This window comes from Botrytis byssoidea (genome assembly GCF_014898295.1).
Source record: "Botrytis byssoidea strain MUCL 94 chromosome Unknown BBYS_010, whole genome shotgun sequence".
Lineage (NCBI taxonomy): Eukaryota > Fungi > Ascomycota > Leotiomycetes > Helotiales > Sclerotiniaceae > Botrytis > Botrytis byssoidea.
Window position 1 is genome coordinate 211,726 of NW_024065851.1, and position 27,129 is coordinate 238,854.

Consider the following 27,129-nt stretch of genomic DNA (forward strand, 5'->3'; position numbering starts at 1 on the left):
TACGTTAGGAGCCTGTATTGGCCCCATCGATAGGAATCTGTGGGTTTAGCTGTACGGATCCAATTTCTCATGAGCCGCTGCACACACTCACTTGATACTGGCTGGAAGTGGTTGAATAGATATTATCAGCATTGCCGGAATGTTGAATAACAATCATATTAGCAATCATATTTACTGAACGCCGAAGGCTAACGAGATGCTCATGGCAGATGTTATTAATACCACTCAAAGCTCCTTAAGACAACCACCTTAGATTCAAGTATAAACCAACTCTTACATTCTTTCAGAGCTCCTTCCCCCTTCCCGCTCATTCCAAAAGCTACCATCGTGTTTCCATTTTGATGATAGCAAGTGGGTTACAGTTGCAGTTGCCAGATCATAGTATTGATATCTAGGTATCTAGTCAACAGAGTTTGTGGCGTACTTGAGCTGCTGAATGTAACCCCTTCGGTTTCTCAACTGCATATAATCATAACTGACACCGCAGATCCTATCAAATAATACGTAATTGCCGACACAGCGTTGTTCACTCATGATGTGACAAATGTTCGCGTTGATATAGGTGTGGATTGTGGCGTCCCTACGCCACCTCTGACAGACTTAATTGACTCCTGAAAGCTTGTCACACCGACTGGTCTGTATAACTAGGCGGTGGTATTATAAATACATATGGCCCATGTAGGTGTTGTGTAACTTGTGTTACAATTTGTATATCATCAACACCAAAGATTTCATTGGCATACTGGTCAGATTTCACATATTGAACTTGGATCTTAGATCCAAATAGCCACAAGCTTGGGTTCGAGTGAGAGACTGCTGATATAAAGGTCAAAATTCATCTCAATATAAATCTATTTCTGATACATTGCTTGTTCCTGATGAAACACTCGTTGCCTTCTTTGCTTTTAGGCTTGAATAAGAAATCATCACCTTCTAAAAATTGAAGAGCGTCGTGTGCAATCTTACTGTTTGTTTTTTGCACGGGAACCTGCCTCTGCAAGTTCTCATAACATTTGCGATCTACATGATAATGATATGGCGGAGTTTAATGGACTCACGAAGCAATGAGGCGACAAGGTGCGCCGTAGAAAATGCAATGAGCCATAGGAAGTTTCAATGAAAGCACAGTAAAAATGGTTTCAGCCATAGCCGTCAACAAATTCGAAACGATCAATATTCGAGAGTGTAATCTTCCGCAATCTCACCTTCATGATTAGTCTGCCTTGAAATATTCACTTTTTAGTTGACCAGATTGGGTTATTACATTATCGCAAGATTTCACCACATCATCTTCAGCGACCATGCAACTCGAGAATTTGTCACTCATACAACTATTGCAAAAGGTCAATATATAGAAACTTCCTTTCCACGCAAATGTGCTAAACGTATATAGGAACCAAGAATGGAGGAGATCAAGCGCACGAGGAGAAACCGACAGCATATAGTGGGTGGAGGTACAAGACGACTCTTCAACAAAAAACCAAGAAGAGACGTCAACTGCCCAAGAAAGATGGATGACTGGGACCGTAAGTCTTCCTGTTTCTGTAGACTTCGACGAAATATACTAACTACACAACGCATAGTTTTCGCTCTGCATCCCAAGACGGACTTAATTATCCCAAAATCGTCCTTCGCACGTTTGGCAAGAGGAATCACGGAACTTATCAAACCGGAAGAAAATTACGAGATTGATCAGCTTGCCTTGGATTCTTTGCAGGAATGTGCCGAAGCTCATCTTGTTCGGGAATTTGAAAGTGAGTCTCTACTTTCTCTTGGGTGATTTTGATACTAATATGATAGTGGCCACTATGTTCACTGCTCGTGCGAGTAGAGCGACGATTCATTCGAAAGATATGAAGGATGCAAAGTTTATCAGGGACTTACGGGATGGATACACGGTTCGATTGGAGACGGAGAAGATAAACAAAATGGGAGAGACCAAGGAGTCAGACTGATGATGGATTCTTGGAGATTTTCATAGCAGTTGGTACTCCAGGGCCTCTTGATAAATGTCGCAAAAGAGATACTTCTATTGTCATGGAAAACGAAAGGTTGCATAGTTAGTTGCAGGTAATATGTGTCTGATTACCTCGATAAATGAAGGTGTTTTATTCCCTTTAGACTTCTCATCCTCAAGCAAAACGAGTTGAAGAAATGAAAATTACGAGTGTACTCTTGCCTTCTACAATCAAATCAATGACTGAACTCATTAGTTGGATAGCTTCTCCGACAGATCTTTTACAGCCGCGTGAACCTCGTCTTGTTCTATTTGACTTCCAACCGTTTGTTCACCAAACGCATGAGTTCATGCGTTTGACGATTTATCCGCTTACCACAATATTATACTCTGGCCAATGGGTAGCCAAGAAATTCACCAACATCATACCGACCAACAGTTCGTTTATTTCGGAATAGCTTATGATCTTGACCGATAGAACCGTGGTAATATTTCTTCCACGATACTTTCATATTCATAAGTATTCACTTCAATCTATGACTACAATGTTCTTGCGACCAATAACCACGCTTCTACTCCTCCCACCTCGCACATGGGGTGCACGCAACATCTACAAATTGTATCAGAATTATATTTCACCCAAAAAGATCGGTGTACCCATCATTATTCTCCCACTGAGTCCCCAAAATCCAATATGGATGCTACTTGCAGATATCATCGTTCCTCTCTTCCAGAAACTCAGTATTACTCGTTCGTGGCCATTGATCAGGTTCGGGAGAAGAGCATGGGGATTCAAGGATAAAGCACAGATTCATTTGGAAATCGGAGACATTTTTATTATGGTTACGGCGGATAAGAATGTTTTGTATATTTATGATGCTGATACTTTGAATGAGGTGCTACTGAGACGAAATGAATTCAAGAGGCCAAGAGAGGTTCTTGGTATGTCATCTACTAGATTGGGATAAAGCCTTACTTGAGCTCTTACTAACTCGGCTTAGAGATGTTGAATGTGTTTGGACCAAATATCTCTACGGTTAGTAGGATTACATACCAGCTAGAGAGAGAAAAATCTACCTCTGCTTATCGACTTACTATATACTATAGGTATCAGAGGAAGACTAGCCTCGACACAAAAAAGCCACAGGTCCACCTTTCAGCAACGAGCAAACCAACAACCTGGTATGGCAAGAAGTGCTTCGACAAAGTCAAGAAATGATGCATTATTGGATTGTCCAGGGGAAATTGGGACTTCGAACTACCGCCGAAGATGCCAAAACCTTCTCGCTCAACATCCTGACGAGTGCTGGATTTGGTAAATCATATCCTTTCAAGTCTTCACCAAACATAGATAATGATCCAGGTCATTCAATGAGTTACAAATAATCATTGAGCTTGATCATCGGGAATGCAATTCCAATCCTGATAATTGGATCTAAGAGCTCGTTTGATTACAAAATCCACACTGAATCCACTAAAATAATCCGCTCTTTATACCACCACAGATTTTGCAATAATAACAATCTACTTCAAAAAGAATGGATTATTAATTTATAGTTTTATAATTTATATATCAAATTCATTAAATAATCTATTAAAATAAAAGAAAATAAAGTATGTGTATAATATGTGTATAGATTAAATAGGATAATTTGAATTTTCAATATACTACCACTATTTGAATAATTAAATAAACAAATATAAGAATAGCTTTATTTAAATTTATATATAATTATAAATTCTAATTCAAAATAAACCTATAGTTTTAGATTTTATTCACTATAACTTTAAGCTTTATATATTAAAGCTTTAGGTTTTAAAGTTTATAAAGGCCTATAAAAAAAATGGATTATTTTAGTGGATTTAACAAGGTCAGCTTTTTCTAATTCTTGTTTTTAATCTGCGTTTTTATTTTCCTATACAAATTTATTGAAAAACGTGGATTATTTAATATCATTTTAAAATAATCTATCTCTTTCTTATTTCAAAATATACTAAATTTATTAAAATATGGATTATTTAATAGAATTTGCAATTTAATATTTAAATATAAATTCAAAATCCACTTTTAAAAAGCGTGGAATATTCAGCGAATTTAGTGTGGATTTGTATATCCAAATTAGCCCTAACTTCCTCTTAAAATGGAAACGATATCTTCCAAAATCATTGCAGAAGATCGCTCAAGCTACTGTTGAATTCCAGGAATATATGAAAGAGATGGTACGAGAAGAGCGATAACTGATCGCGAAAGGCAAAATATCTAAGCCCAATTTGATGACATCTCTGATCCGAGCCTCGCAGTTCAGTTCTGAACTTAAGACTGGCGATATGGATCCTAGGAGTAAGTAACCCGGTTTATCGGAATCCGAGATCTTCGGAAACATGTTTGTGTTTAATTTCGCAGGATATGATACGGTATCCCATCCGCTTTGCTATGCGCTGAATCTCCTTGCTGCTCATCCTACTGTGCAGGATTGGATTTTTGAAGAGGTGAACGCGGTGATTCTGTCTTCGGATTCTTCTACTTGGGATTATGCAGACTCTTTTCCTAAACTAAAACGTTGTATGGCTATTATGGTGTGTAAATACTCTATCGATTTTGTGTATACACACTAAGATTATTACATAGTTAGAGACGCTCCATTTTTACCACCCTCTAGTTACATTCACGAAATCAACAAGAGATCTTCCAAGAAATCTTCCAAGAACCCTCACATATGGTTCTAAAGAACTCCATCTACCACCAAACACAATGATTTTGCCAAATCTCCTCGGTATACAATCCCATCCCCGCTACTGGGGATTAGATCGACTCCTCTGGCGTCCATCTCGTTGGATCATCTCATCCTAAAACCACAATAGTGAATTGAGAGAAGAAATCTGGATACCGTCTAAAGGTTCATACATGCCATGGTCCGAAGGACCTCGAGGATGTCCGGGTAAGAAATTTGGTCAAGTTTAATTTGTGGCCGCGATCGCGGGATTATTTCATGGGCACAGAGTAGAGATTGGAAAAGAGGGTGGGGAAAACCAGAGAGAAGCTGAGAAGAGAGTTAAGACTTTGGTGGATGATAATGCGGTGATACTTTTGCTACAGATGATGAATCCCGAGAAGGCTGGTTTGAGATGGGTTAAGAAAAGATAATAGGTTGAATGATGAGAATATTTGTAGCAATGAAACAAAATCAGGGTAAATCACCGCCAAAACGCCATCTAAATCTAGAATATAAAACCTGGTATCACATAAATCTCCTTCTTTCACTTCCATTCCCCATCTCCAATAATCACCATCCAACCTCTGCACCCACCTAATCCCCATGAACCTTCCCATCCTTCGCTTGCCCCGCTTTGCCCTCCTCCTCATTTTCCTTCTTCCCAGGTTTCGAAAACACCGCTCCAAAAAGACTCAAAAAACTCGTCGATCTCAAAACCATCGTATACATCAACGTCATGCCCACCACCACAATCTCCTCTTTAAACGCCTCATTTCCTATGACCTCCTCACCCAAAAATTCAATCCGTCCCACATTCTTGAAACTCATCGTATTGGCCGAGAACTTTGCAACCGGCATAGACGACGCATCTAGACAGATGAAATCCCAATTCTTCCAACCCGAGGATGACGTCCATAACATCTGCACCGGCTCGTTACTCGAGGGCGAAAAGGTACGGGATAGATGCGAATATTCTGTCTTGAAACGTTTCATGGCTTTTACTTTTATGGGGTGGTCGCGCACCGAACAGTCGGAGTCGACGGAGAAGGAGTGGAGCGTTCCGGTGCCGAAGACGGATTTGTCGAGGGCGGATTTGAAGATGAGGTTGGGAGACAAGGTTTTGTAGGAAACGGTGTAGAGGGGTTGAGGTGGAGAGGAGGGGGAAGAGGGGTCTTGGGTTGTGATGAGCGATTTCCATTTTTTCCAGGAAAAATCGACCGAGAGGGCTTGGTGGGGGGAAGAACATGAGGTGGTGGAGGTAGTGGCGGTAGTGGTTTGAAGAGGTATCGATGGACCTGCAGCTGTTGTAGCCATGTTTGCGATGGTGTAGATTTTGATTCTTGCAAGTGGACTGTAAATATTGATGTTTTTGCTTCTTCTTATCTTTAAAATAACTAATTAGCCAGCCGCAAATCTTTCATTCTTATATACTCAAGCTATCCCTCACAGCAGCCGTGACGTCGAGCTCCACAAACAGCTGATAAAGCTCTTCCCATGCCATCCCACCCTATCAAAAATAAAGTTCCACGCCAACCACCAATTTCGGTATAATATCGCGCTTTGTCTCCCCATACATCTGACACTCTATTCTCTAATCATGTCAGATCCACATAAGCTTACTTCCACTCCTCCCCATGATTCAGCTAGTCGTGACATGAAAATGATCGACAAGTCGATTATGTCATCCCACTTCCCAAATAGGTGCTACGTGCCGCTCGCATCTTGGCGAATTTAGGCCCCCAACTGTAAGCCCCGCTAAGCCCCTTCGCTTCTTCATTCTCCCCAGTTGTTCTGACAATCATTGATTTTTATAGATTTATATATCGCGTTGCGTTTTCAATTATCCACATTATCCACATATACCATATTTCCTCTTAGGGTCTCATGTAGCGCTTTCATCTTTGACTTATTCTTGTGCAATCGCAATGCCTGGTGTACCATCTGGACGTGGATGTGAAGCGTGTCGCAAACAGAAGAAGAAGGTTTGGTTACTTAACATTTCGTGTGTTGGACCAATTATGAATATCTCTAATATTAAATAGTGTGATCAAGTCCAGCCCTCATGTTCACGATGTATTCGACTATCAATTCCATGCGTAGGTAGTGGAATTAGGCGCTACAAATTCATATCTGGCTCCATCGACTCCACCGTAACAACTAGCTCCACAAGCACAAATCACAACAGTGCACTCCACACTAGTCATAAACGAATACTCCGAATGCCCGGTAACAAAACTCTTTCCGTGGCAAGATCATTCATATCCGTTCTGGAAGTAAAAGATATTCGCTATGATATTGGTGTTTATGGAACATTTCTGACAGAGATCCCAAAGCGTCTGGGGAGTAGCGCCGCGCTAGATGCTTCGGTTAATGCTATTTCGACGACATATACATCGATATACTCACGAACGAAACCAGTAGAGGCGCTAGAGAGTTATGGGAAGGGTTTGAAGGCTCTGAGGGTTGCGTTGAATGATCCGAAAGAGGCTATTCAAGCGAATACTATTTGTGCGTTTTATTTGATGATGATTTGTCAGGTGAGTTGTTCTTGGTATGAATGAAGCGAATAATGATGCTTATTTAGGTTAGAATTGGATGGCTGACGGTGATGATAATGCCAATCATGGGGAAATATTAATATATTTGTTGAATGCAGCTGCAGCGCAAAATTGGCAAGGCACCTTTGAAGCAGACCTCTTGGTAACCTTGTGTGTTCCTCTGGTATGTGGAATTTTATTTCCAATAAAAACAGTGTGAATACCTCGACTGATGGCTTGTTACAGATCATGGAAGGCATCAGAAACCCCAGGGTTAAGTGGACCCCAGTAATAGGAAAACTAACCGAAGCTCGAGATAACGCCATCCGAATTGAAAGCCTCAAGCTCCAAACCCTGGCCAAAGTCCCAGAATACTTGAGATATCCAAAAGAATACCTTTCTGAAATTAAATCCACATACATTCAAATGAAAATTGACCTCTCAACCATGCGAAATACCCTAGACAAGCTCGGTCAAGCCCCATATACCAGAACACTACATTCACGCTTCCAAGCCGCGTATAGTCTGATACTTTCATTTGCCAATTTGTTAAACAGTTTACTTCGTGTCTTATCGGAAGATCATACATCTCTAATTCCGGAATCGGTATGTTATGTCGATGAAACCATCGTCCTTGCTGAAGAAGCACTTGAGTATCGACCATTAGGATCTAGTGCCATGCCATTGGTTCTTACAACTGCTTGGGTAGCGACGAGTGATATGTCTCGGAGAATTAGGATAGAGAAGCTGTTGATAGAACACCAATCCGATTTTACTATTATGAATTGGATGGAGGTCGCTTTGTGGCTCGAAGAAAGGTTGGGAGGTATTCACCTCTCATTGCAGGATTTTGATGCTGCGGCCCCGCCGGTGGTCAGTTGAAACTTGGAGTGTTTAAGATGCGGGGATGAACCGTAGAAACTGTTTGGCAGTGCAGCCTCCGATGAGGATGAGATCCTCAAATATGATTCTAGCCTGGACTTTGGGTAGTTTCTAGACTCGTTGTAGAAACTCAAACTAAAAAATACAGATACAATACCCACCATTCGTGAGTAGAGCAGCCAGCCGGACAGCAGTCAGCCTTATCATAAGCAATACGGAGCTAAGATAAGTTCATTATTCCATGAATTCTGGAACATTATATTCAGGACCGTATCGGTAGTTTCCCCCTTTGAATCAAGTGAGTTCTCAAACAGAACAATGACATCTCGGCCCTGTTCACTCGCTACCTCCTGAACCTTGTCTTTGACGATAGATTTAACTTCCCAGATATCTTTGTGCCCACCCCCGATAAGCCAAAAATACTCTTTGAAATCATTTCGATTCAATTTACGTGATTCTAAGTTCGTCATAAACTCATCAAGATGTGTGAAGAGTATTACACACTTCGGAATCGTCCAGTACCGAGGTTTACAGGCTGCTTCAAAGTATATCAAGTCCACAAATGGTTGGTAGGTATCGGCATCCTTCAGAAATTCAGAACTCATCATTGAAATCGTGTAGAGAATTGTTTCTGGTCCTATCGCTACTCTAAAGTCCTCCCATTTTTTATGGTGGTCTTCGAATCCGCCATAATCGTAGACTTTGACAATTTTAATTCTCCACATGATGTCCATGTTTGTAGCCCTGCTATATAGTAGGAGGTCTTCTTTCGTAGGGGTATAACTGGAGCTCCAAATACGGTGTCTAGAGCGAAAATAACTACGGATAGTTGGTAAACTCAACTTGAAGTGGTCACTGAACAGATTGACCTTTCAGCGGCTTTTATTCTTGGATTTTTGCTTGACCAAGCATCAAAAGTTTCTCGAAATCCTTGGTCGCTCCATGAACCCTTAGCCAAATGACGAATCGTCTCTAGTGTATGATTATATGGGCAGCCTTTATATGACCAAACATTATGTGAAACAAGGATTCCGTTCTTAAAGTCCCCAGTATCATATAACCCATATCTGTCGGCCCAATTCGAGAAGACATTGCGTTTCTTCATCTCCCAAACTGTGTGCAAAATGCAACGTAGAATGTACGATTGGATGGCCTTTCCGTAGACCCAAATTTCATCCCCAATCATGCTGAGATAAAGAAACTCAATAGAATCTGCAAGGGTGGCTTTTCCACTGTAACTGCAACCTGATAAGAGAATATAATGGAGTATCTGGAGAGATTGATATGATTTGGGCCAGAGATTATTGTTCCTGTGGATAATTGATGCATCTGAAGAGTTTTCGTATAGACTTCGAGCACAGCATTGATTTGTCTATTCAAGTAATTGTTGAGTTCTTTAATTTCACTTTCGTTCCAAAGTAATTTGACTTTTCCTTTCAGTTGCCGGTCAATACCATTCTGATCCAGCCGGGTAATGTGATCTTCCAGCATCAATAAAAAAACATGACAACTTTCAAGAGAGCCTTCTAGATTAATTATGAGTTGTTCGTTTTTGTCAGCTCCCTGAAGAGATGTTGCAATCCAGTTCGACATCTCATCTAACGCAGCTTTGATAGTCGTCAATTGTACAATCAGATGACTGGCCATAAGGCTGGCGCTTTTATATTTCGACTTGAGTGTGACGAGATTTGTGATGAGACTCGTAATGAATTTCCCGGTAGTAAAGACCGAGCCGGTGAGAGTGATTATTGATACTGGATCCATTTTGTGACGAATGCTATTTTTTAGAGAAGAGCAAAAGAAAAGAAATCGAGAATCAAATTCAAGAGCCCAACTGCTCGTTAAAAACGCACCAAAAAGCTGATGTCTGCGCCTACCCTCGTGCCACCGGTATCAACGTTGATGTATTACCTATTTGTGACACCTAATAGTAATCTGTCAAGGTAATAGGCTTCGATCGATGCAGTCGGGTTACCATTTCGGAAAATGCTTATCACGAATTAGAGTAAGGCTATGAGCAAGACCGTCTTGCCGATCCTTGAGGAATATAGTCAAAGCGGAGTAAAGAACTTACGTCAGTTATTGAGTTGGTTACCTTGAGTCGTCACACAATATCTGATCAAAAGAAAAGTTCCTTCAGTCAAGTAGACATGCAGCCCCAATGCGTAATCTATCATCTTATCCAAATTTGATAATAAAGTGCAGCGTCTTTTAATTTGCTATTTCTCCATATTAGTAGTCCCTACAAGTCTAATGAAGATGCACAAGAGCAAAAGAATCTCTCCACAGATCTTCACTTTAATTGCTCCTTCAGTGACCTTCAGTGCCCTTTGCCTCCCAAAGATCGCTGGGTTCTTGTCAACAATGGCGCACAATATTCAGGATTATCATAATATGATAGCACCAGACGACGGCGAGAAGCTCTCGCTACAGAATTGACGGCTAGAATACAACTCGGAGCATATAAAAGCATCCTTGCATTTGTGTCGCCCATCCGAGATCAGACTCATCCACTACTACTCAAGCTGGATCTAAACCACTCCTTCTCTCCACTCCTTCTCTCCACCCCTTCTCTCCCCTTCCTCTCTCTCCCAAACGAAAACAGCCCAACTTTACTCCCATCCCGGCTCGAGAATACTACCAGTATTTAAATATAAATAGCATTCCCAAACCACCACCACGCACAAGAAGACAAGCCCTCAGTCCACATACTGTCCCATCCAAACCTCCCAAACCTCCCTTCCATCACCATCTCAAAGTTTCTCGCGAATTCAAACCCCGAAAGGAAGATAGAAATCGTTTCCAACAAAAAAGTCCCAACTTGATTAAGCAGCAAAGCCGGGTTAACAACCCCAATCAAAGCTACCTAGGTGCCATCCATCTAACTCGACAAGTCCACTGCATTCTGTAGAGGAAACCCAGAAACCAAACCGTCTAGTTTGTAGACTGTAACCACACTTGCGGTTGTCGATCATATAATAAACATCGTATTGATGAGGAATATAGCAGTCAGTCTCGTAGGCCGCACGCCATTATCACCGGCTATTGGAGGTATCTATCCATATATAACAGAAGCAACGAGAAAGTCAAAAACTGCCTTAATAGATTGAGTCTTTAGATTTGACAACTATTATCATCTGTATGTATAAATATATAATATCTTGTGAACGCCATCATGAAAGACCCGTGGTATCCCAATATCCACTGAACGCCTTTAATTAACCTGTATCGAATCTCTTACTCCCTTTATATGAAGAGTAGCAATTATACCTCCTCCAAATTTTTTGGTGCTTATAAGAATGGCACATATATACTATATTAGATAAATACGAACTTGTCCCACGTAACGAGCCTACAATGTCCATCCAAAGGCTATACAATTTCTCTTTTCCCCAAAATGAATTGCATCATAAGAGTGTGGTCAAGGTGTTTGGGTCTCAATAGAACGCTGGAGTCAAGATATTCAAGATGGTATGTTGATCTCGTAACCAATCATAACCTCCGTATTAGTACCCTCCCAACCTCTGTTTCCCGCAGCTGATATCATATATTTGCACGTCGGATCGATATGAAGTGCAGCTATGACACCAGCCCTTGGTGGCCCAGGAACGATGAGGAAAGGTACGGATGAATGTGATTTAGTCTGTGGTTGCTTGAGGTCATATAATCGTAAGATATCATGTGATGCACTATTGATCATTAGTTTGGAGGATAAAGCAGGAGAGAGAATGTTTAATATACCAAATAAGATGTCTTCCATTAGGCATGGCCTTTATAGCACTGACTGCACCACTTCCATTTGGAAATTTAAACGTCCTTTCGGGTTGTTTGAGACCTTTATGTAGACTGAACTCTTCCACTGTTCCATTCCTTCGGCCAGCATAAATGTAGTTTCCATCAGGTGACCAGCAAGCAGACATACACCATGGGGGTACTCCTGTTCTGGTCAAGATTCGAGCAATTGGGTTCGGTTGACGTCTATCCCAGACACGAATGGTTCCATTGATAGATGCAGCAAGAAATGTGGAGTCAGATGTTGCATCAGCATCTTGAGTTTCAGGCTCTGCTTTTACTTCAATAATATCTTCAGAATGGGGTAAACCATTAGATAGATCAGCCTGTGGTTGTTCGGATTGGATTTGAAGGGAAGAAGCAGGCTCTTCCTCAATTGCTAGAGGTGGTGCATCCATCATAGACATATCACCGGAAGAATCTGGTCGTGCTTCTTCTATGTTCATATCCAAGGCTTTCGAGAACAAATCTTCGTCATCACCAAAATTTCCTCCGGATGGAGCTCCCAATCCATCTGTATCTCCAAATAATGAATCTCCACCCCCGAAAAGAGAATCTGCAGGTGACCCAGGAGCATCCTCATTACCGTCTGCATCCCCGTTCAACCCATTGGTCCCATTCATTCCACCAGAAGCTCCATTCAACAGTAGCTTTTCCCCAATGTTACTAGAGAAGGTTCCGTTCTGAGGGCTTGGTTCGCCAGACTCTTCGGGAACAGGTAGTGTAGACGCCGGTCTTACTTCTATTGCAGAGATTTGACCACCACTCCCATCAAATGTGCGCTTGACCAATCCAGTATTCAAATCCCAGTCCAGAACCTTTTTGTCCCAACTTCCTGATAAGACGGATCTCTCATCACGAGCAAGAATAAGAACCGAGACAGCAGATGTATGTTTTTGGAGAGTGGCTATTTTCTTCCCTTCATCGTGTCGCACCGATTGTAAGTTTATACTTCCTGATTCAAGTCCGGATAACATCCAAAGAGCCTCAGATTGTACTGCCAACGAATAGACGGGAGACAGTGGATTATCCTCCCCGCCAGGGCCTCTACTTGATTCCTCGTTATCCCAATAGCTCATAAGAACGCCAGCTTTAACGACACTATCAACGAATGGATGCCGTTGAGCAACAGTCAATAGTGTTTTACCGTTGACTGTATCGACTCCATTATATTTCCTTATGAAACAATCCGAACCTCCACTGAACCAATATCTCATATCAGGTGTTGCCGTGATTGCATTGATCGATGTACTCTGAGGAGCAGCTATTGTTGGTACAATATCATAGGTAGAAGCAGTTAGCGCTTCGGCCCTAACTTCATATCTAAATCTTGGGGATAACGATAAAGTAGAATTGTGTTGCGGCGAGGCTGAAGTCCTTACTAAAGTCGGATGAGGATGTGACGTGGGACCCTCGCCATTCATTTGAGTGTCGTTCGAGTTCAATCTCTCGTTTGAATTGTCTAGGTCTCCTCTGTTCTGCGAAGGGGAGAAGTCGTCTTCACCTTCTCCATCACCATCGCCGTCACCATCATCTTGGTCATCCTCTCCATTATCGTCATCATTGTCGTCGTCGTCTACTTCTTCATCTCCGTCCCCATCAGCATCCCCATCCCCGTCTCCGTCCTCGTCTCCGTCTCCATCTCCATCTCCATCTCCGTCCCCATCTCCATCTAGTTCGGGGTCTAGGTTATCTGCATCTTCCATCATATCATCTTGTTCATTGTCGGAGCTCGCATTCGATCCTGACAAAGCCAAAGTTAGTACTCAATTATGATTGAGAGATTCTACATTTACCGACCGTCATCAATGTCTAATGCGAAATCCACCATCTTGAATACCTACAGACCCCTCCTCCACAACACTATCCTCGGGGTTGGGTCAGCAATGAATTCGCGTTAGCGCAAGCTATTCAGCTTGAATTCGATTGCAGGGCAACGCGGGGCGCACAAGGATATTCTAAGTAAATGCTCGGGAATGAGTTCGGGAAATCCTGCGAATATGGACAAATAAAGTACGTCACAGATTCTCCAGACGTTGGAAACAATTCAAGCTCATTTAAACTACAACTGTTGAAGGGCTTTTTGTACAATTGAAGAATCGCGAATAAGTTATATTGTGAGGATACAAATATAATTGGCTTTTGAATCATGAATGCGAAAGCAGGGTCTTGATAGCTTGATAGCTAGTCATGCTAGCGGCCGCATCAGCAAGGTTATGCATCACGTGGCAGGCTGAAAACCTCACTACATCAATATTGGAAATATATTAAATCTTCTTTCATAACATCAAGGCAGTCCAGTGCACAGTGTGGTAGATTGGATTGGACTTGAAGCAACTATTGAATCCATTGACTCGAAATATCTCATCTTGGAGAACGTGACTGCCCAGTAAATTTGAGTGCACTTTATACATTCTCATGATCATGGTTCGAATCAATGCTTGCTTTGGAACATCTCAGAAAGCAATGGGATATCTGGAATCTCATCCAGAAAACAGATATACATCAAGATTTTGACGAGGAGTAGGTGAGTTGAGGTGAGGTGTCATAAGGCTTTCAGTCACACCACTAGGTACCTAGATAGGTTTACTTTGCAGGTCTGGGCAATATCTTTTACTTACCCGTCTTCAAAACATGTGTTTGAATAGTTTGTGAAGAGAGTAGATGCTAAAGATATATTCAATCATCTATCTACTTTGAGTATGGAGACTGTCAAAGATTCGTTACATACATAAGCCCGACTATAAACTGATTTGGATAAGACTTGCTTTTGTACATGGCAAACCACCCGTCTAGTATTTACTAGGTAATGGTCTACTAGGCACCTGAATCTCTGTTTGCTTTGAGACGCAACCTTCAATAAAGGTCCTAATATATGCAATATGCAAACTGCAAGCTACCGAGCCGATCCAACGCTTGCAAACGAGTGGAAATGTACACGCTCCAAAAACTTCTCAGGAGTCCGTACAAGATATTGACCTCTTTCCTTTTTACATTTTCATCTCTTCGTTCAATACGTAGGCAATACTTGGAGGGTTAATCCAATATCTAGTAGGTATCAAAGGAAATTCCGAAGCACTTATCATTCTCGCCTTTTTAAGGCTGCCCACCTCATTCCGATTCTCGCTTGCAATCTTGAAATGTTTTGGGAAGGCTCGACAAAGTGAATTCTACCAAATCTTTTTCTACTAGGCATTTGAAAAATTCCGATCTCGCTCTCTAGGCAACCTTCAAATCACTCGCATAACAAAATCTTGTATCGAGATCGACTGGGAAGAATTGATATCAACTCTTTGTAGGACCAATTGTGCGTGTCATGAATGAACGTTTGCGACCAATATTAAATCTTCAACGCGCCAATCACACAGTTTTCGACGACAACAATAGTCTTCGAAAGCTTGAACACGGGTTTAGACAATCAGATTCTCCCTCAACTACCGGAAATCAGTTGAAACAAGGTAAGAGGAGTCAGCTCTATGGGATTGTTTGACATACAGTGGCACACAGGATGCTGACTATTATAAGATTTCTCAACGTCTTGCCACACTTGAGAATATCCTCCAAGACCGTAAACCTTGTATTTGCTCAGTCAATCAAAACATTGTTTCTATCCGTTTGCGTTTGAAGTTGAAGTCTAATAAATTGTCACCTTCATAGTCTTACGCAGCCCGCTCAGATACATTTAAACTCTGAAGAGTCTTGGAGGTCACAAGTTCATCTTTCAAACGACAATCGCTGTGGAATTCGACCTTTCGCAAACCTCATCCAGTTTTCTATCTAGTAATTAAAGATAATGCGAGTCTAAGATCTACATCGCAGCCATTGAATGACACAGGGAATGACCTGGAACTCACACGCCAAGGTCAGTAACATCACATGCTTGACGAAGCCAAAGGTTTAAAACTTGGACTGACTTGTGACTGTAGAGAAGAAATTGCGACCATGGTATACAGCAGAACTTCTGCGAATCTTGTACTGCGAGAGCATGTGCAGAAATCTTATGCAAGAATCAACTATGCCGAATCTTGGAGAAATCTTCCCGAGATTCCCACTAGCAATGAAATTCTTGAAGATGTATCATGGCAAGACAAAGATGGTCCAGAGCAGCCAATGGATTACCAAAGATTGGCGGAGCCGAATGAATTCGACCCACGTCTGCCACACAACAATATCAATGGGGCTTGGGGCTCTAAGGAAGAGTACCTAGGTTTTCATTACCAGATTTTACGAGAAGATGCAGTCGCTCCTCTTCGTCAGTCTGTTGCTGAATTCAAGAGAAACAGCGATATGAGTGATACACAAGACACTTCTATCTACACAGATGTAGGTGATCATGCGAAATAGTAGTGAGCGAAGACGTTGTAACTAATCTCGTAATAGGTCCACCTCGTGGGTCTCCAATTGAGCCATTTCGGTCCAGCATTCAGGATCGAATTTTCAAGTGACAAAGCTGGCAAAAGAATTCGGTGGGAGCAGTCAAGCCGACTTACACAAGGTAGTCTCGTGTGCCTAAGTCCAACTAGCGATAAGTTTCGTTCCATTTGTAAGGTTGGAACTGTCGCAGCTAGGCCCATAGAAGGTGGTTTAGACTGTGACCCTCCACGAGTTGACATCTTCTTTGGGGACGACAAAGACATCATATTGAATCCAACAGAGTGTTAGTCGCATAATGCTCTCAAAAATCAGTAGATGCTAATTTCTATTATAGCATATATTATGATTCAGTCCCGAGTGGGATTTTTTGAGGCGTACCGTCATGTGCTTGTAGCACTCCAGAAATTGGTCACTGAAGATTCGTACGTGAATGAACATTGAGGAAGCAAAATGGAACAGGATGCTAATGAGAATAGAACCTATATTCAAAAGTATCTGATTGAAATGGATAGAGATATCTTGCCACCTGATCATATTAAGGAAAGACCTTGCCTCGACCTTCGTTCGATTGCTCTGTCGAGCGGCGATCATCTTTCAGACCTTACTGACGAAGAAGACGAAAATCTGTGCCATGTCAACGTTTTGAAAGAGTTTCCAATTCTTCCAAAATCAGGCATGGATGACTCCCAGCTCGCGGCTTGTAAGCGTATGCTCACTCAAAGCTTAGCAATTGTACAGGTGAGATACTAATTTTCACCATTTTCAATTTTGCTGGCGCAGTGAGCTCGGAACTGATTCAACCCTCGTCGATAGGGTCCGCCTGGTACTGGTAAGACATTTACTTCCGTCCAAGCTCTCAAAGCCATGTTGTGCAACAGGGGCAATGGACCGATCATTGTCGCTGCTCAGACAAATCATGCCCTCGATCAATTACTCACCCACATTGCTGGTTTTGAGGAAAACTTTGCGCGTCTAGGGAGCAGATGTGACAAGAAAAATTCGACAATCCTAGCACGAACACTGTATGAGCTCCGCGAAGAACACAGAAAATCGAAAACTAAGCAGTTTAATGGCGGCGTCAGATCAGCTTCCAAAGCACACGATAACTTGATTGAATCTATTGAATCAATGCTTTCTCCCATCATTGCTTTTGGTTTTTTACCCGCTGGAGTTCTTTTAAAGTCAGGCGTTATGAGTCAAGAGCATTACGACTCTTTCTTCGAGCCTGGTTGGTGCGACTCGGCGAATACGCAAGATGAAAATGTCGACCCTCTGGAATCTTGTACGTATATAAGAATTCAGGCATGTTTAATTGACTCTGCTTACTAGTATATAGGGCTTGGAGCACAGAAAGTCCGCATGCCAAGAACTCCAGTGATTAACAAGCATCTAGAGATAGAAGATCCTGACCAGGAATTTGATCAATTACAAGAGAACGAAGTTGAAATCCAAGCGAACGATGTCATGGATGCTCTAAACGGGAGGTGGGTTCGATTCAGTCGTTCATTCACAGGTAAAACTCTTGGTGCCCGGGCCATTGGTAAGAATTCTCCTAAGAACATGCTCGCTAGATTTGGGAGTCTTCTCGACATTCCAGACAAGTATCGCGGTCATGTTTATTGCTACTGGGAAAAGCTCTACTATGATCAACTGACCCATAAGCTCAGTGAGAAATTCGATAGTTACAGAGCTTCGATGAACGACTTGAAGATTGCGAAGGTATGTCAACTACTTTAGAATTGATAAAGTTTACTAACAAAAATAGTGGAGACGTGATGCCGAGTTTATCGATCATATAGACACAAGAGTCATTGGTTGCACAACAACTGGTCTATCTAAATATAGAGGACTACTTTCTGCTTTAAATCCATGTGTACTACTCATCGAAGAAGCGGCAGAAACTCTAGAAGCGAATGTCACAGCGGGTATCATTCCATCTCTTGAGCAAGTGATACTTGTGGGAGATCATCGACAATTGACGGCAAATACTACACTTGACCGCTTCATGTCACACCCATATTACATGTCAATCTCCTTGTTTGAGAGACTTGTTAATAATGGTATGGCTTACACAATGTTGAACAAACAACGTCGTATGATTCCAGAGATTCGAGAGCTTTTATGTATTGAACCAGATCCGTTCTATGTCGATCTTCATGATCACCAGAATGTACGAGACCGAGTCAATCATCGCCCTCCAGTTCCTGGCATGAACATTGATTCATACTTCTTCTCACACAACTGGCAAGAACATAGAGATGTCAACATGAGTTGTTATAATGCTCTGGAAGCTGAAATGGTTGCTGGATTCTTCAACTACTTAGTGATCAATGGTGTTAAGCCAGAAAAAATTACTGTATTAACAGTATGGATTGATCTTGACTTTCTTACAGTTCGTGGCTAATAGATTGATAGTACTATAACGGCCAACGAAAATTACTTCTAAAAGAGCTTGGTCAACGTGTTACGAGCGTTGCAGCACCATACTTCAAGGTCTATACCGTTGATGCGTACCAAGGCGAAGAAAATGAAGTTATTTTGCTATCATTAGTAAGAGGCAATCCTCACAGTTCGGTAGGATTTTTGAAAAGTAAGAATCGTGTGGTTGTTGCCTTGTCTCGTGCACAACGTGGTCTCTACATCTTTGGGAATGCAATTACTGTTGCGGGGCAAGAAGCTGAAAATGGCTCTCGAGATAAGCTTTGGATGCCGATTCTTTTGCATCTATTGGATGAGAAGAGATTTGGCTCTAAGCTGCCTATCTTATGCTCGAACCACGAGAATTACTCTTATGTCTCAGAGCCTGAACATTGGGAAGATCTAAGTGGTGGTTGTCATGAGTATTGTGGTGGCATGTTGCCGTGTGGCCATTTATGTCCTTATAAGTGCCATCCAACTCCTCATGATCAAGTTATCTGTAAAGAACCTTGTGAGAAGCTGCTCGACTGTGGTCATGGTTGCAGTAATAATTGTGGTCAACCCTGTCGATGCGAAGAATGTCGTACATTGGATCGCATGCAGGCTCTTCAGCTAGTATCTTCACCCAAGAGAGTTATTGCCGAAAATGAGTTTGGAACCGATGCATTGAACACTACTCCCTCCAAGCAGAAAGAACGCTCTCCACAAAAGTCATGGAAATTGGATCAGCAAATTGGACAGAACAATTCATGCACACAGCTCTCATCTGTTCAGTCGGGGGGTCAAAATTCGCTTTACACATTTGCATCCTCTCCTACCAAGAGAGAGTTGTCACCAGAAAAGGGCCGTCAACTTTGGGATACTTGGGACCCAGTTTGTTCGGATAGAAACATTGATCAAGAGCGTCTTGAACGAGAGAAGCTTGCCATTGAGAACAAGCCAGATTCTGGAGATTTGATCTATGAAGAAACTCATAAACTAGTTCGATTTGAGAATGGAAAGAGAATTGTTGGTCCCAAAATCCAGAACGTTATTCCTCGAGTGGTAAGCAGCAATGAAATCACTCGCAGCGAAAACCAAAGTCCAAGAAGCAGTTATGAGGAGTTTCGAAGCTTTGATGAGATTTTTCCAAGCAACCACAAAATCAATGGAGACAGCGGCGGCATTGCTTACAGCAATAATGGCACTCTTCAGAATAACAGCTATAGTTTGGCCGCTTCCATCAACAACGAAATTACTAGCCGTACTAACGGGGTTCACACAAACGGAGTTACTCACAGTAGCAACGATCTTCTTCTTAATGCTGCTTTCAGCATTGAGGTCGATCTTAGCAACGGCGAAATTACTTCCAATAACAACGAGGTCGCTAATGCTCCAGGTCCTGAGGATGACATGCTCAAATTCAGCAACGATGATTTTGATTTTCTAGAAGGTCTTTAAATTTGCGATGTAGTAGTATCGAAAGATGGATCATTGCATATTGTTGTTTCTATTTCAGTTGGTCTGCGGAGTGTTCCTCACATTTCTAGCATGTTCCTGCTTCTCGAAAGTCGGCATTCAAGTTTTGAGAATCCTCATGATGGCTCTGGGGTACATCTGGAAATAGTATGGAGTTGCTTGAGATTTGTTTTTATGGATGTTTATTTTGACTTTTATTTGTACACTAGAATTAGAATACTAGGTAGCTAGAGAGAAGAAATGAATCGATTTTAGAGAATCATTGGGTTTATTGAGTGGAATGTGATGTGTTTTTGTGAAATCTATATGGGATTGTGGTGTTGTGTCAAAAATGCTGTGGTATTGTATCTATGAACGTGGCTATGAGACTTTCACTGCGATCATATGATAACCTGTTGCTTCGCATTTTATTTCACATAATTTCCAACACATCACAATCAATTCTCATACTGACAGACTCAAATCCATGAATTATCATCTCATTTCTTTTCTTTCTTTTCATGTAATTTCACAAAGCATCTCATCATACATAATGCATCATACAAAATCCACATTCCCCCCAAAAACCAAGTCAAGAAATAAACCTCCAAACCCTGATCCCTAATTCCGAATCCCAATAACCATAAATGATATAATATCATAACCTCTCGCATCACCTTCCTAGCAATCCACAACCTTAATGCTTCCACACCTAATGCTTATGCAACTTCTCCTTAATCTTCTCCTTCAAATGCGTCAATTTTCCCTCTTTCTTTCCCTCCCCATGTTCATGTTCATGATCACGTTCCTCTTCACTCCCCATCTCTGTATTTCCTCCTACAGTACTCTTCCCATCCTTTCCCAATAATCGATCTGCCCCCTTCCCGGCCCCAGGCCTCGTCGCGTCGAAATCGCCGCCTTCGGCTACGAGTCCTGAACTCTTGATGTGTTTTTCTCCCGTACCGGAACTTGTTGCTGTACCTGTGCTTTCGCTTGTGGAGGTCTCTGGTTTTTCGGACGAGGATTTCGAGCCGAGCGGTTGCAGATCGGTAGGCACGCCTTGGGCGTTGGCGGTGCTGCTGGGTTTACCAGTTGGATTGGGAGTTTCGACTGCGAGTCTGGAGAGGGGTGCGGGGTCGACTGTGTTCGAGGTTGTGCTTGTGGCGGTGGTGGAGGAGGGGATGTTTGTGCTTGGGATGGAGCTGGAGAGGGATTTTTCGGCGGCTGCAGAGGGTTCCGGGAGATTGGGATTGATGTGTTCGGAGATTAACGGTTTTTCAGAAGTTACTTTGATGGGGGTGGAGGTGGAAGGGGTAGAGGTAGAATCGGATAGGGGCGCGATGTGTGTTTCGGCGAGAGTGTGGGATACGGAGTCTGGGGTTGGAGAGACGGAGGTGGAGGTAGAGGAGGATTCGAGAGGTTTGGCGGCGAGGCCGGGGGGAGAGAGAGTCGTGCTGTCGGTGGGTGTGAAGGTGGAAGTGGCACCGTCGGTGGTGGAGGAGAGGGTTTTTTGTGTGCTTGTGGAATCTAGGGACGTGTTAGTAGATTGATTAATTTGTTTATTTTTATCGTTCATTTCGTCGTCTCGCAATTCACCTCCTAATACATTTATTTCATCCCCATCCCACCCAACCCTCAAGAATCAAAACCAAAACGAAAAACAAACAAGCAATCAAAACAGAAGAAAACATACCCGCATTCCCCAAATCATACGGCTCTCCCTTCTTCGTATCGCCCAACTCCCCACTAATCGGTTCCGTTCCCTTCGTCTCTGGCACAATCGTTGCATTTGCTGCATCTGTCGTTTCTTGAGGTTCTCCCCAGATAACCTTTGAAGCAGCAGCCGCGATGCTATTTACTGTTTCCATATTTGCGTTTGTGGTATAATGACGTGTGTGGTTTTGTTATTATTTGTCGTATGTATGTATGTATCTGTAGGAAGGTAGATATATTTGTATACAAAGAAACAAACAAGCAAAGCGAAGTAAAAGGAATCTCTTCAATATCAAGACAGGTGGGTAGCGTTCACTAATATAATAAAATCGAATATAAATCAAGGAACAAGAAAAAGACCCTTCCATCCTTTATCCAATTGACCCCTCCCTCGCGCCTCTCCAAACCCATCCAATCCGCATCAGGCAAACTCACCCTTAGGAAAAAAACCTGAACTCACACCCCTCCACTAAATCCTAATAAACCACATGTCCAACCCCCCTTTCAATAATTCCATTGTACGACTCCTTCCCACAGCCCAACAACTGACGCAGTGTCCAAAATCCCAACTCCTCTCAGTACGCCATTGGACAAATCACAAATATATGCTTGTTCAACAAAGAAATGCGCCTTGTTCTTCCTTTCGTACCACTTACCTGCTTTCCCAGAAACTCCCCATCCCACTATTCGAATGAATGAATGACCAATAGACAAAAATTGTAAAACGCATCAATTCATCTAATCGCAATAAATAAACCAATCAAATCAATAGATCAAAGATTATCCTGGATTTTTCGCAAAATGAAAATCTCGTGCGTCCAGCCCATTCATACCTCTAGACCTTGATATCGGAAAAGTTATTGATGACGTTCATAAATCCACTTATGTAAGGTTACCCCAGATTTTTATCGACGTCATATCACGTGCTGTGATGCAGTTTCAGAGGCCAGTATGCCAGTTGGTTGGGTGTAATTGTGGCTTACTGTTTGGGTACCTCATTTCCAACAATAGTGCGCTTACTTTAGTTTAGATGGAGTATTAGATTCTAGATGCTTGGAGATTCCCTGGGTAGCTTCGATCTAGATGTTCAGGATCTCTGGGCTTGACAGTTTAGGAAGACTCTCGAGCTTAAGATTGTACGGAGTAGTAGCTCTGATTTTGTCACTATCTCTTTTCCAAATCTAGGTTTAGATTTTATTTGTGTGATAAAAAGTATGCATTAACTCATAAAATCATTTCGTAACCCCATAATAAACCATCGTTGACTCTACCCCATCTCCCATGTACACCACCTTCTGCCTTCACCATGAATATGACCCTACCCCCATGATACAATGCAAAATGAAACATTAATATGTGATTTCACAGCCCCAAAGCCCATCAAGTAGCCTTGGTAGTCTCAGCAGGAGTATTCGTCTCTGCTGCAGCCTCTGTGCCATCGCCTTCAGGTTTAACACCCCCCAACGGTTTCGCAGGATCATAGCCCACACTCTTCACAATCCCCAGACCTTTCGTTCTCCCCTCCCTAAACAGCAGCCTATCACCCGGAGCCAAATATTCTGGTCTTTGTACAAATCGAAATGCGACTGTTGCTCTATCACCAGTTCGAATATAACTTCGATCAATATCAATAATAGCGCACGTTTGACTGACAGGTCCAACATGTAACATTGCCTGATATTTCGTTTTGATAGTAGTGGCATGAGAAAGAATCAAAACTTCAGCAACAAATTCTCGGTAAACTTTAGGGGCATTCTGTTCGAGTTTTGGAAGTACCACCATTCCTTTTCTAACATCTTTTCTTCGAACACGCTTTAATGCGAACGAAGCTGATTGACCAGCAGATGTAGCCGGAACTGGTATTCGTTTACGTTCGATGGAACGAATGGTTGTAGTTGTGAATTGACCAAGAGAGTCAGGCCCAACGAGTACAGTGTCACCTGCGTGGACCACGCCGGACTTTACAATTCCTGATACTACGGTTCCTACGAATGGAACGGAGAAAGTATCATTAATATGGAATTCGAAAGGTGCCTCGGCATCATAATGGCCATGATGAGGTAGGATATTGAGGAAAGCTCGAACGAGATCTAAAGATTCTCCAGTAACATTGGATACTTGGAAAATTGGACAAATTCGTTTGCTGACAAATTGAGTGGCAGTATTGATACACTCTTCTCGATTCTTGATGAAGATTGGTATTTTTCTGGCTCCAGGACTTTTTAATATGCTGGTGATCTGCTTGATGGTTTGTTCCAGAATTTGAGGAGGACAAATATCGATTTTAGTAATGACAACCATAACCGGTACATTTAACGCAAGAGCGATCCCAAGATGTTCTTTACTCATACCAATGAGTCCATTATTTGCAGCGACCATTAGTAAACAGTAATTTGGAGACGAAGATAACAGCCCAAACACGGTAGTCCGTAGATACCGTTCATGGCCAGCCAGATCGGTAAAGGAGATAACTTTGGCGGATCGTTTTCCAATTTCTTCCCATGATAGTTTCCTTCCTGGAACATCAGATGCGACAACTTTGCCCATAGTATCAAAACCCATGATTTCCATACCAACAGAACTAGTCCTTCCACTCTCTATTTCGTGCTTGTGGCGGAAGAGATTGACTCTTGCTTTTCCTCTTCCATCGTCCAACCCACCTTTCACCAATACACCCAGCATAGTACTTTTCCCCGCGTCGACATTTCCCACCACAGCAATTCTGGTCTCAATGACCTCCTCCACACTCGCAGGATGTTGCCGTACTAAAACTTTCCCTGTACAATCTTTCTCTTTTGATTCTCCAGTTTCACCCTCTACCTCGCCACCTACTCCATTCGTTAACAGTAACTGACAATCACTGTTCAATTTTCCTGCCGCTTCCTTTAATCTCTTCAAGGCGATATCCCATTCCTCTTTGTTGAATCCCATTGCATCACCATTGTTCTCGAATCCAATTTCAAAAATAGTCTCTCCATGCCCCTCCTCTAATCGCAACTCCAGAACATTTTTTAGGAGTATTAATTGATCTTCGTCGGTTGACAGCAGTAGTTCTTTTATCCGTACTTGAGAACTAGTATCTGCTATATCGAGAGAATTTAAGATATCCGTAAGTTCGGCATGATCTTCTACGGTAGTGACTGATGTTGCGGTGGTTGAGGGACCACCGGTTGTTGAACTGGAAGTGGAATACGAGGGATATCGAAGTGCTTGTTGCTTTTCAACGTATTCCGCGAACTCGCTCAGGGCCTATTGTCTGTTAGCAATATGATATAAAGTCTGCCAAAGGATATTAATACAGTTTCGCCTTTCCGCCGCTCATGCGGAAGCTGTTTGCCTTTTGAAGTCATGTTTCCGTATGTTTACCTTCCAAGAAAGAGTTGTGGCAATAACCCAATTTACTTGCAGTATATTCGTAGGATCATAAAAGACTGCTTTGAAGTAGGTATCTAGGTAGGTAATATAAGATAATCCGCAATAATAGTGAATTGAATGCAAAAGAGTTCTCAATGGAAACCGGTAGTTCTTAAGTGCCTAATACAGTTGGAGATGACTGTCCTGGTGGTCTACACCGAATTGTTGATGCGCCTTCATGTCATTGTCGAGAATTTATAAGTTACTAGTATTACCAGCTGGGGCATACCAAAATATTATATTCTGACTAATCCGTAGAATGTTGTGATCTGTACAACCTACTAATGTTGCAATATTATTAATATCTGATCCAAAATAATCCGACAGTTCGTCTCTCGTAAGGCTGACTGGTTGCTAACTATCAATTCTGACTTCTCTGATCAAACAATTGAATATCTCTTCAATGTTGTCTTACAGATGCAACCGGAATAGCGATATCCAACTCCGAACTACCATAGGAATAAGAACGCAAGTCTGGAATTCAAACATTACCCATTCTCCATTCCCGTCACATCATACGGACCACTCGAACCTTCTCTTCCCTACGCTTTTAAAAGAGCTACCTGATACTCATCCCAAATCGCAGGATCTCCATCAGCCAACCTTTCCTCCAAAGGTATTCCTATCCTTTTCCCTCCCCAGCACGCACGAAGCAATACCATTGAGGGAAAGGCGCGACTCCTTCATCTCCACCGCAAACCCTCGTATCCACCCCCCCAAAGCACGCACTAAACGAAATTTTCGCGACCTTAATTCAACATCGCAAATACTTAACGTACACGATCACCTCTGACACATATCTCTCTTACAACTGCTTATAGCGATCAAACTCCCAGCCAACGTGTTGAAATTTTCACGTCCTGCAATTTCTGCAATTGCTTGGGCGCATTTCATCATGGGTACACGAATGTCATTTGCAAATTCTAGACTTGGAGTATACGAACCTGGGATGTTTAGTATGTATGATGTATCCACAATGCGATTCGACTGATGTCGTGATGAAAGGATTGGTTCTCGAAGTTTGGTTGTGCCATTTTGGTTATTTGAAGTGTCATCTCACACACTGGTAGCGGTGGTATCTGATATCTTTCCCATGTGAAAAGTTCATCACTCCCTAGAATAGAGGAGACTATTTTAGTTCCCCTTCTATCCCACTCCACCACATCCCCATAAATCGTCGGTTGCCTAGGAAGTACTCTAGCACTCTACATCGTACAGAACCATAAACCCCCAACCCAGCAAAAATTTCACATGTAAGATTTCCGCCCTGTGCTCTATGATTAAGTTCAAGTTTAGAGATCGAACCGATATCGGACGCGCGGGGAAGAGTCATCCATCTACCTCTCTCCATTCACATTCACCCACACGTCCACCCATTCCACACCGCATCACATCACATCACATCACATCCAAAACCACACGGCAAAACGGCTCACGGCAAGCCAGAAGCAGAAGCAGAAGCAGAAGCAGAAGCAGAAGCAGAACAAAATCTAGCTTTCCAGGTTCGCTCTAGGCCTCCCCCACACAGACTCATCCGTACCTTGATGGTGTGGTGTGGTGCGGTACTGGTACTCCGTGAGTCTCCATCTACGAAGCGAACTCCGTGTCGGTGTTCAAGTGTCGGTGTTGAGACCGAGTAGGTATCTACCGGTAGACAATCGAAACCCTACTACGTACGCTACTACCCTACTATATGTCATCTCCGGTATTTTAACTTTTCTTTCGATAACTAGCGCTCAGGGTATCTAGGTACCTACCTAGTTATACGATACCGGTCAAATAGCGTGTTTAGGGTTTTGAATTTTAGTGTTGTATGAGTCTTACAGGGTCAGAGAGTTAGAATGGTAGAATGGTAGAGTCACATATCAAGAGCAGTACACATAAACAGAGA

The 27,129-nt window shown here is 42.3% G+C and overlaps 11 protein-coding genes across 11 annotated transcripts; 5 read left to right on the forward strand and 6 right to left on the reverse strand.

Annotated features, from left to right (window-relative positions):
• Positions 1-1,301: 1,301 nt before the first annotated feature.
• On the forward strand, positions 1,302-1,955 carry EAE97_005701 (uncharacterized protein; the record flags this gene model as incomplete). Its single annotated transcript, XM_038876213.1, has 4 exons — positions 1,302-1,343; positions 1,394-1,526; positions 1,584-1,754; positions 1,801-1,955. The coding sequence occupies 4 exons, from the start codon at positions 1,302-1,304 to the stop codon at positions 1,953-1,955; spliced, it is 501 nt and encodes a 166-aa protein (XP_038732689.1).
• A 538-nt stretch (positions 1,956-2,493) lies between these two features.
• On the forward strand, positions 2,494-4,684 carry EAE97_005702 (uncharacterized protein; the record flags this gene model as incomplete). The annotated part of the gene is made up of 6 exons (XM_038876214.1): positions 2,494-2,899; positions 2,959-2,993; positions 3,065-3,272; positions 4,209-4,298; positions 4,362-4,520; positions 4,587-4,684. 3 exons carry the CDS (start codon positions 2,494-2,496, stop codon positions 3,080-3,082), a joined length of 459 nt encoding a protein of 152 aa, XP_038732690.1. The 3' UTR covers positions 3,083-3,272; positions 4,209-4,298; positions 4,362-4,520; positions 4,587-4,684.
• Positions 4,685-5,265: 581 nt separating this feature from the next.
• EAE97_005703 (uncharacterized protein) lies at positions 5,266-5,985 on the reverse strand (the record flags this gene model as incomplete). Its single annotated transcript, XM_038876215.1, has 1 exon — positions 5,266-5,985. The coding sequence occupies one exon, from the start codon at positions 5,983-5,985 to the stop codon at positions 5,266-5,268; it is 720 nt and encodes a 239-aa protein (XP_038732691.1).
• A 611-nt stretch (positions 5,986-6,596) lies between these two features.
• Positions 6,597-8,175, forward strand: EAE97_005704 (uncharacterized protein; the record flags this gene model as incomplete). The annotated part of the gene is made up of 4 exons (XM_038876216.1): positions 6,597-6,653; positions 6,714-7,208; positions 7,261-7,392; positions 7,455-8,175. The coding sequence occupies 4 exons, from the start codon at positions 6,597-6,599 to the stop codon at positions 8,088-8,090; spliced, it is 1,320 nt and encodes a 439-aa protein (XP_038732692.1). The 3' UTR covers positions 8,091-8,175.
• Positions 8,176-8,293: 118 nt separating this feature from the next.
• EAE97_005705 (uncharacterized protein) lies at positions 8,294-8,824 on the reverse strand (the record flags this gene model as incomplete). Its single annotated transcript, XM_038876217.1, has 1 exon — positions 8,294-8,824. One exon carries the CDS (start codon positions 8,822-8,824, stop codon positions 8,294-8,296), a length of 531 nt encoding a protein of 176 aa, XP_038732693.1.
• Positions 8,825-9,272: 448 nt separating this feature from the next.
• EAE97_005706 (uncharacterized protein) lies at positions 9,273-9,854 on the reverse strand (the record flags this gene model as incomplete). The annotated part of the gene is made up of 1 exon (XM_038876218.1): positions 9,273-9,854. One exon carries the CDS (start codon positions 9,852-9,854, stop codon positions 9,273-9,275), a length of 582 nt encoding a protein of 193 aa, XP_038732694.1.
• A 1,699-nt stretch (positions 9,855-11,553) lies between these two features.
• On the reverse strand, positions 11,554-13,713 carry EAE97_005707 (uncharacterized protein; the record flags this gene model as incomplete). Its single annotated transcript, XM_038876219.1, has 3 exons — positions 11,554-11,779; positions 11,832-13,626; positions 13,683-13,713. The coding sequence occupies 3 exons, from the start codon at positions 13,711-13,713 to the stop codon at positions 11,554-11,556; spliced, it is 2,052 nt and encodes a 683-aa protein (XP_038732695.1).
• A 2,111-nt stretch (positions 13,714-15,824) lies between these two features.
• On the forward strand, positions 15,825-20,114 carry EAE97_005708 (uncharacterized protein; the record flags this gene model as incomplete). Its single annotated transcript, XM_038876220.1, has 8 exons — positions 15,825-16,205; positions 16,263-16,539; positions 16,591-16,678; positions 16,733-16,994; positions 17,070-17,538; positions 17,593-17,975; positions 18,022-18,621; positions 18,672-20,114. The coding sequence occupies 8 exons, from the start codon at positions 15,825-15,827 to the stop codon at positions 20,112-20,114; spliced, it is 3,903 nt and encodes a 1,300-aa protein (XP_038732696.1).
• Positions 20,115-20,823: 709 nt separating this feature from the next.
• EAE97_005709 (uncharacterized protein) lies at positions 20,824-21,979 on the reverse strand (the record flags this gene model as incomplete). The annotated part of the gene is made up of 2 exons (XM_038876221.1): positions 20,824-21,638; positions 21,805-21,979. 2 exons carry the CDS (start codon positions 21,977-21,979, stop codon positions 20,824-20,826), a joined length of 990 nt encoding a protein of 329 aa, XP_038732697.1.
• A 1,225-nt stretch (positions 21,980-23,204) lies between these two features.
• On the reverse strand, positions 23,205-25,174 carry EAE97_005710 (uncharacterized protein; the record flags this gene model as incomplete). The annotated part of the gene is made up of 2 exons (XM_038876222.1): positions 23,205-25,073; positions 25,124-25,174. The coding sequence occupies 2 exons, from the start codon at positions 25,172-25,174 to the stop codon at positions 23,205-23,207; spliced, it is 1,920 nt and encodes a 639-aa protein (XP_038732698.1).
• Positions 25,175-26,133: 959 nt separating this feature from the next.
• Positions 26,134-26,878, forward strand: EAE97_005711 (uncharacterized protein; the record flags this gene model as incomplete). Its single annotated transcript, XM_038876223.1, has 2 exons — positions 26,134-26,194; positions 26,535-26,878. The coding sequence occupies 2 exons, from the start codon at positions 26,134-26,136 to the stop codon at positions 26,876-26,878; spliced, it is 405 nt and encodes a 134-aa protein (XP_038732699.1).
• Positions 26,879-27,129: the final 251 nt, after the last annotated feature.